At 38.7% G+C, this 8,949-nt stretch overlaps 1 protein-coding gene across 3 annotated transcripts; it reads left to right on the top strand.

Annotated features, from left to right (window-relative positions):
- The first annotated feature begins 2,567 nt into the window (after positions 1-2,567).
- kdm8 (lysine (K)-specific demethylase 8) lies at positions 2,568-8,949 on the top strand. 3 transcript variants are annotated; one of them, XM_020610246.1, is made up of 9 exons: positions 2,570-2,770; positions 3,828-4,168; positions 4,250-4,306; positions 5,367-5,539; positions 6,323-6,455; positions 6,562-6,627; positions 7,384-7,533; positions 7,620-7,712; positions 7,787-8,949. In XM_020610246.1, the coding sequence occupies exons 2-9, from the start codon at positions 3,851-3,853 to the stop codon at positions 7,949-7,951; spliced, it is 1,155 nt and encodes a 384-aa protein (XP_020465902.1). In that variant the 5' UTR covers positions 2,570-2,770; positions 3,828-3,850; the 3' UTR covers positions 7,952-8,949. The 3 variants fall into 3 exon arrangements, with proteins under 3 accessions (XP_020465901.1, XP_020465902.1, XP_020465900.1); XM_020610245.1 differs by having other exon boundaries at positions 2,568-2,770; positions 3,828-4,306; positions 6,577-6,627; XM_020610244.1 differs by having other exon boundaries at positions 3,828-4,306.

Genomic DNA, 8,949 nt, shown 5'->3' on the forward strand with positions numbered 1-8,949 from the left:
TATTATATTCTTATATATTTTTATTATATTGCTGCATTTGCTGCTTAAAGTGCCTTAGATTTTGTGTTACTTATTTATCTACTTTATATTTCACTTGTATTTTGTGGCATTCATGGGGACGGCAAAGTAAGAATTTCATTGTACAGGGAAACACATTTCCTAACTGTGCATATGACAAAATAAACACTTTGACTTGACATACTGTTTCCTACCAACAATGTAAATTATAGATGCTTGGTTGCGACAAACCGTACAAAATGCAGCCTCCAGTCTGAAGCTACCGTTAGCTGAATAATGTGTAAATTTGCCAATCCAATAGAACACTTTTAACATTAAAATCCTGATTAAAAAAACATTTTAGGATCAAGCCCTTAAGTAGTTTCCGACACCAGCTAACACAGATTGTGAGGATCAGAGCGATTGCCCTCCCCTTCTACGTAAATCAGGAACAGGTCACTGACCTCTGCCGATGAATATTTGGATGGATGACCTGCATGTGGAGCAAGTGCTAACAACACAGGAAGGAATAGGGTTGCTTGGCCCCTGACCTTCACCATCCTTACAACCATAAAGTCAGATGCATCTGAATATTACATCAGCCTCCCCCACTGGAACTACCCCCACAATCAGCAGAGGTACACAAACAGAAATGGTGTCACATCATGGTGTCTGGTTTGCCTCTCTGAGCATCCTGTACAAAAATAAGCACAGCGTTCTGACCATGGCAGCTGCAGGTCCCCGTATCTTAAATTATATTTTGACAGGTTCTTACCTTACCTTATGTTATCCTGTAACTTATTTTAGCTGCAGTGCAGGCTCGACAGAAATTTTTGAGACTGCCCCTTTTCCCTATAAATTGATCCTATATGATCTATGTGCAAGCAGCTTATTACGACACAGTTACGCTTTATTACAAGGCGACCTCTAGTGGCCATAGTAATTATGGTGGGAGCAAAGCAGAAAGTTAGGTGACTAAGGTCACATGGGAGTCTACTATTCTTTCCCCATTTCAAACCAAACCTTCACATAATTTCAACCACATTTATTGTTGTAACCATGACAACGAGGAGCTGGTATACTTGCTGACATACATCCTCATGCAACCAGAAAAAAATTTAATTGCTCTAAATTCAAAACCAACATTTCATGAAAACAAATTATTTTCAATAATACATAGCATCAAACAATTTTAAGATTATAGTGAACCTCCAGTGATCACATCATATTCATTATTAATGACCACAGTATTTCAGGCAATGGCCATGGTGTGCATACGAATACCACTGATATCTGCAGAAAATAAAGAAATAATAAAAATTGAATAAATAATAATAAATAACTTTGAAAATAAAACAATAAAAAGAACAAAGCCAACAGGGCAGGCTTGTGATCAGTCTGGCTGGGCCTGATCCTGTTAAGGCTCACCCTTGGAGGTGCATCTGGTTGTATCAGAGGGTAAAGGACAAGTCACCTATATGGCTGTTTAGGTTGAAGGTCTTCTTGGTAATTTCTCAGTACCATGTAAGTGAACAGTAGCTTGATCTGTTTACGCTGTGAAAATGAACAGGAATGCATGAAACAGTTTAAAATCCCCTGTGATTCCTAGAAAGGCAGGCTGTCTCTCTTTTGTTTTCATCTGTTTTACATACAAGAACGGCTCCACGGTTCGCACTGAGATAATTAAAATTTCATAGAGTGCTTGACATTTGATAATAGCGTTGTGTGTTTATAAATTCTAGACTTCCCTACAGAAGGTTTCCTATCATGTTTGTTCAGGTTTTTGCCCACCCCACCCCCAAACAAGCAATTGAATACCTAAAAACTCAAATATCTCTGTGCAGCGTCAAAAAGACAAACCCAATTACAGTTTTAGTTGTGCATGAGCATATACATATTAATCAGCTTTCAATGTATATTTGTATTTACTTAAAACTTTTTGAACAGGAGCAATGAAAACAGAAAAAAGTGCTTGTGTAACAAGTGTGTCATCATGTATTATGATGGAAGAATTGCTGTCTGATTGCCACATAATGACTGAACTCATCTGTTGACATAGATTCATAATTTATTTTAGCTTTGTGTCTTTATGTGTATGTACCGCTGTGCTGTCACAGGAGCACTGATTTATTATGACTTGACTGAGCTTTACTACTGTAGGTTGAATTAAGGGTTGAGGGTTAGTGCAGGAGGGCATATACACAGTAGAAATCTGGCAATACATTGAAAAAACGGGGGTGGGGGGTGTGTATGTGTGTTGGTGGGATGGGCATCCTGTATCCTGTATAGCCCAGGCACTTAACAAGATGTGTTTCATTTCAGTGCCACCTTGACTTTACAGATGGAGGAGGTGCACATGCTACCACCCTCTACTGGACCAGAGAGTGAAAGCAAATTAATCACTGTTGTAGAATAACAGTGTTCTAAAATAAATGAAACATAAAACGCTGAAATCTTTAAAAATTTCTAAGTTTTAATAGCAATAAGCTCACATGTTTTTAAACCACGTTAACAAGGAGTTGGTTTGGTTTTGGACAACGTGGAACCAATGTTTTCGCTTGTCCGAGTTCCCTTCCGGTTGTTTTTTGTTGTCCCACCAGAAGCAGAGTGGGGGTTTTCGTTTCTGATCGTTTAGTAGTTTTTTTCCCCTTCAATTATAGCATTGGATTTACGGTATAAATACCGAAATAAACGTAAAAGTAGCAGCTAATGCTTTAATTTAGTTGTAGCTAACTTGTTTTTAAAGTGTCGGTTTCCTGGACTCGCCGAATGGGTAAATATTGTCTTACAAATCAACTCACGTTACACTTGTTAACTAACCTATGTGTCCCATTGTGTTATAGTCACATACATATAGACTGTTTGTACGTATATTATGCTCCTTGTGATATCTGAAATATTAGAACTGGCTGTTGACATGTAACGTTTCTGTTCACAAACATATGAACCTATTGGGCCATATATAAAGTCAAAGTGTTTATTGTCATATGCACAGCACGGAAACGCGTTTCCCTGTACAATAAAATTCTTACTTTGCCGTCCACATGAATGCCACACAATGCAAGTGAAATATAAAGTAGATAAGTAACACAAAACCTAAGACACTTTAAAGCAGCAAATGAAAGAGATATAATAACTGCAATTCTCCAAACATCCCAAAAGTATTATTATGTTTGAATAAAGTCAAAAGCTGCATGAATGTTTCCAGGTGACTGTGCAGAATAGTCACTTCAGAGTCACATTTTGTGATTTCCTCAGTCATGTTGGATACTTTAGTACAGCTGTTCAATTTGGTTCTGCTCAAAGTTGTGAGGCCTGTGTTTCTGTACTCAGATGAATCAGGTGCTTCAAAGTTGGCTGTCTCATACTTTGGCATCATCTTTCCAGGTACACAGTGTCCAAACGTAGATGCAATCACATGGAGGCAGAGTTGGCTGTTTCAGCAGCCATGTGTCATCATTGTGCATGTGTCACACTTGCAGTTCTGGCTCAGGATGCCCTCACCTGCATTTTGTAGTTGCCAATTTGGAAATAAGGGCCATACATTTGCTTCACTGCAGCAAAAAGGCTGTCGGTGATGGAAAAAGCAAGTGTCCTGTTTATGTGTGTAATGATGGGCAAATTGTGACATTGGTGGACCTTTTAGTTGAGCACAAAATTATAGATTAAATTACAGCCTTTGGTTCTAAAAATTGCAGTGAATTTTACAGCCAGACCAGCTCTAAACATATAAAAGCTTATATGAGCTTAAAATGAGAAGTAGCCTACTTCATCATCAGTTTCAACCAGAACAAGTGCTGTTCTGACTCACCTTTCCTGTCTATCCTCAGCATAAATAAGGATCTTTTCATCAATGGCTATGCTGTGGTCAAAAATCTCTGCTCTTCTGCCTCTGAATGAGGAACAGTTTCCACTGCAGTTCAGTGACAAAGTGGAGTCGAGTGTTGTGGACATACTGAAACGGTCCAGGCGACAGCTGTACAGCAACGCTACGAGTAACAGCTGTATGCTTAATGCTCAGATCATTCTGGATATTTCGTGGGAGAAGCTAAACACAGGAACATGGCGTCATGTGGACAAAGAGTGGAGACGTGTCTATTCCTATGGCTGTCTGTTCAAAGTGGCTGCACTGTGTCATGAGGATCCATCGAGAGATAAGATCCTGCAGGCTGTAAGGACTTGTGACATGGGTTTAATCATGGGTGCCGCCATCATGGATAATATACTTCAAGCTGTTGTTCGGATTCTGCAGGCGGAAGTCAGGAAATCTTCAAAAGAAGATGAAACTGCTGCTTGTGCTGAAGTCAAGGTCAGTGGTGTTTTTTGTTGAAATCACTGTATGTGAATAAGATATCTCACGTTTGAGTCATCTCAATAGTGCCAGTAGTAATAGAGTAAACAGATTTGAAATAGGTACGCAGTAGTAACGTGTTGAAGAATTGTTTAGGTGCAAGATCAATTACTAAAATACATTTTTAAACTATTAAAGTTAGGAGAAAAAAAACTTCATTATCATCTAACAAGATGTCCATTGCTTTTCTGCTTTAGGTGACCACTAAGTTCAACTAACATCTAAAGTGTGCTCACTTATTTATTGAAAGCTCCATAGAAAGGGAGTTTGCCCATAGCAGCTTTATGTGGTGCAGCCAAGAAATTCTTTTCTGTTAAATTCTCTTTGCAAGTCACAACAGACAGTGATTGATGAGGACATTTCAAAATAAGCCTTTCAGACTTCTTAGTGTTGTATTTTCCTTGTTGCCCTTCATCCTGTTGCACTCCATCAGATGTCACTGAAGATAAAGTGGCACAAACACTTAAATGTTAGATCACTTTGTTTAGATGTTACACAACTGAGATGAAGAGTTTAGGAAAGGGTTAGCAGGATTTTTACAAGTTGCCTTTGCCTTTAAAGAAATACCCCAGCCTTAAAAAAGAAGTCTGGAGCATATTTGTATGCTTTGAGTATCCATGTGTAATTGCACAGTGGAGCAGTGCTGCAACTGCTGTCTATTTTCATTATATTTTAACCTGCCAGTTATTTTCTTGATTAGGAAAGAATGAGAAATATCCATTGCAGTTTCTTAAAGGCCACAGTGACATCTTCAAATTGCTTGTGTTGCTCCACCAAGAGCCCAGAATCTAACAATGTTATGTTTAATATCACACAAGACAAAGGCAGTCAGCACAACATTTGTGACTTAAATGATTAATTTGTTATCAAAATTGCCGCCAATTTTCTGCCAACCAACTGATCAGTTAATTGGCAACTCATTTAATCAATTATTTATTTTTCTTGTTATTTTGCTCTTTATTTTGCAATTGAATGGAAAAAAATCTACTGATCTTGGTTGTTTTGGCATCATCAACAGAGAATAAAGACTGAGAGTCCATGTGTTCTTGTGGTCAGAGAAGAGTTGGCGGTTCCCAGGATCAAGTGTCCGTCGCTACAGAGCTTCAACATAAACTACCTGCTCCCCCTCCGACCAGTGATTTTAGAGGGGATCATTGACCACTGGCCCGCCCTCAATGAACACCCCTGGAGGTTTGAATTAACAACTTGTTTTCTTGTTCAGTTTCAGATTGCTGTTTGTATGACATGCCTTGGTATCACCCATCAATATTGTTTTGCATATTTGTATCCAAATGACAACAGGGTGTCACTTGTCACTTGCCTATTATGACTCTATTTATCAATTTTAGTGTGTTAAACTCATTTAATCAGACTTTCTACACAACACCTGTCAGAAAATTACACATTATCTTAAATGAGAGTAACAGTGTCTAAATTTTAATGCAGAGACCCACTTCAGATTGTAAATTAGGTTTTGATTGTGGTTAAACCCTACAGCCCTACTTGTGTTAGGTCTAGCCATGTAATCAGCCTGACTAACACTTGTGATGCCAGCTGAGTGCACTTGTCCGGCTGAGAGGACATAAAACTTGTCGGACTGTGGTCCTGAAGGACCGCTGGCATGTGACATACAGTTCATCAGTTTGATAAGAGACACCGAGATGTACTGTACAGTGTACGTTTCATTCTGAATATTTGGAACTGCATAAACTGAGCTTGGGTTGGTTTACTCATTACTACATCGCTGAGACCGGAGTCTGCTATAACTGCCTCCTCATTTAAGAATATCCTTCACTGCTGACTCCTAACAGCTGGCATACAGCTTGCAACTCTGACGGTGAAGGAGAACATCCACACATGCACACATGACACATTTTTGTGCTGGAATCCACAGTGAACGGATTTTTAAAAAAAATAATTCTGCAGTGGTATTATAGTAATGTTTAATTCATTCATTTTCTACCTCCTGCAAAGCATAGAATACCTCAGGCATGTGGCTGGTTGTCGTACGGTTCCTGTCGAGGTGGGATCCAGGTACACTGATGAGGAATGGTCACAAACACTGACGACGGTCAATGAATTCATCGACCAGTATGTTTTGAATAAAGTAAGTGCATCCTCATCATGTCTTGCTGTTGCATTGTTAACATTAACAATGAAATATAAATGTCGTCTCCATTTCTAACAGTATTTTTATTTATTTTTCTCTGTAGGCCAAAACCACCCAGAGTGGAGTGAAAGGCCTGGGTTATCTGGCTCAACACCAGCTTTTTGATCAGGTATGGTTGTACTTTGAAATAACAAAATGATTATGAAAATAGTAATCTCTTAATTTTGTCAGTTCACTAGTTGATGATTTAGATGATCTTTTCATCATTACAGCACTTCTAGTGGTCATCCCCACGGCACGTATCTTTGATGGGAATTGACTTTTTAGACCTAATTTAACTGTAGAAGCCAATACATTGTCTGGGTTGAACTTTACAAAAAGGGCACCTCATCAAGATAAAAGTTGGGTATTTTGAGCTGTTTGATAGAATGAGATGAAATGAGGAGTCATCACACATCCAGATTTTTCACACTACATCTTTGTCTTTCAGGGATGAGCTGTGATCAGCTGTCTTTTAGTGTAAAAACAAACAGATTCCTCTAGATTTTCCTCTGACTGATGTACATGGCTAAATTATAATAAGAATATTTTTTTATTGTCATATCCCAACAGTAACTGCACCACCACACTGGGGATTATCATTAACCAAAAGTCATGGTAATGCATCCCATAGTTACTGAGATGCCTCAGTGTGGGGTGGACAGTCTGACAGGCCAACATTGCTGTCCCTAGAGCCAAGCATAACTAACAGTGCTCATACAGTAATACCATGTGCAAACAGAGTAAAGAAAAATATATTAATATTACTCTGGGAAATGTCTGCAGATGTTGTGTTAAGAAACTACAAGCTACTATTTAGCTAGTGAAATGAATCTTAAATGCCCCCTTGATGTACTTTAACTTTTTTTGTTTAATGTTGCCTTAGATACCAGAGCTGAAGGAAGACATCCGCCTCCCTGATTATTGCTGTCTTGGTGAGGGAGAGGAAGACAATATTACTGTAAATGCGTGGTTTGGGCCTGGAGGTACAGTGTCTCCTCTTCACCAAGACCCTCAACAGAACTTCCTGGCTCAGGTGACAGTGAAAATGCTGCTTTACGAATTGAGTTATGTCAAAGATCTGTCACATGATCTTCTTTTTTACATATGGGATTTCCTCAGGTTGTGGGAAGAAAATACATTCGCCTGTATTCCCCAAAGGACACAGACAAGCTGTACCCCCATCAGTCACAGCTGCTCCATAATACCAGTCAGGTGGGATTGACAGCCCATAAAGTTGAACTTCCAAATATATGCAGTATTTCCAATTTCTGACTCCTTCTGTGCAGGTGGAGGTGGAGAATCCAGACACAGAGAAGTTCCCAGAGTTTGTCAAGGTTCAGTATCTTGAATGTGTGTTACAGCCTGGAGACGTGCTGTTCATTCCTGCCCAACACTGGCATTATGTACGATCCCTGGAACTCAGCTTCTCTGTCAGCTTCTGGTGGTCATGATTGGAGATCCTTAATAAAAAAAACTATTATTTTTGTTGTTAAATTTGAGCTGAGTTTGTTTTCTCCTGCTGTGGAGGGAAATCAGATCCATAACTAATGCTAGGCTAATTCTCATAAATGTTAGGACAACCACTGATCACACAAGCCTTTTGAGCTATGAACACACACAGCTGAATGATTAGTTGAATTGTAACAACATCTATTGTGTGGGAAGCTAGGAGCAAAAAACTAAACAAAATAAAAACAAAATAGCAACAACAAATGAGCAGTTAAACTGTTCAACCTGCATGTAATTTGTTATTAGTCATCTCATTTGATAGGATATGTTTCTCTTTTCAAACTGACTTATTTAATTGTTGTCAACCGTATTGCTACAGATATCCTCAGATGTGTGATTTCCATAATTCATGGAAATGAATTCTCAAATTTAATAACTGAGCGAGCTACAGGTACGAAAATGTGCTAATAAACAGTTCTCTGGTTAAACTGACAGACTGAGAAAATCAAGCAGGTCACAGATGAAAATTAATAAATTAACGGAATTGATCCCCTGGGCACAGACAGACTTTGAAATTGAAACAGTCTTGATGGTTAAGTACCATGACAGTACAACTCTTGTCTAATACCAAAAACACAACACCTGACTGCAAAGACTGCAGCGCTTCCTTTCAGCTTTTCAGTCCTCTGACAAGCCCCAGTCATGTATCCCCTAGGTCCATTTCAATCAAGCCTGTTAATTAGATCCATGAAGTATGTGAGGATATGGCAGTAATAAGTAGACGAAGCACTGGTGTACATATCTGATCTGCATTTCAACCTTATTCACTGTCAGCTAAAGTAGTGTTTTGGGAAATTAAGGCTGTAGAAAACAGTATTTCTGAGGAGGTCCTGAAGAGTTGTGTGGGAATATTAAAACAATAGTCCAACAAAGGGTATTAAAACTGCTGCTTTTCCTGATTTAGAAAAGATGAATGAATGCAAAAAAAAAAAAAAAAAAA

This window comes from Monopterus albus, unplaced genomic scaffold (assembly GCF_001952655.1).
Source record: "Monopterus albus unplaced genomic scaffold, M_albus_1.0 scaffold105.1, whole genome shotgun sequence".
Classification (NCBI taxonomy): Eukaryota; Metazoa; Chordata; class Actinopteri; order Synbranchiformes; family Synbranchidae; genus Monopterus; species Monopterus albus.

Coding starts and splice junctions, on each gene's coding strand:
- kdm8 (XM_020610244.1), top strand. CDS start 3,851: ATGGCTATGCTGTGGTCAAAAATCTCTGCTCTTCTGCCTCTGAATGAG. Junction 6,628..7,383: donor AACACCAGCTTTTTGATCAG/GTATGGTTGTAC, acceptor ATGTTGCCTTAG/ATACCAGAGCTGAAGGAAGA. Junction 7,713..7,786: donor TGCTCCATAATACCAGTCAG/GTGGGATTGACA, acceptor CCTTCTGTGCAG/GTGGAGGTGGAGAATCCAGA.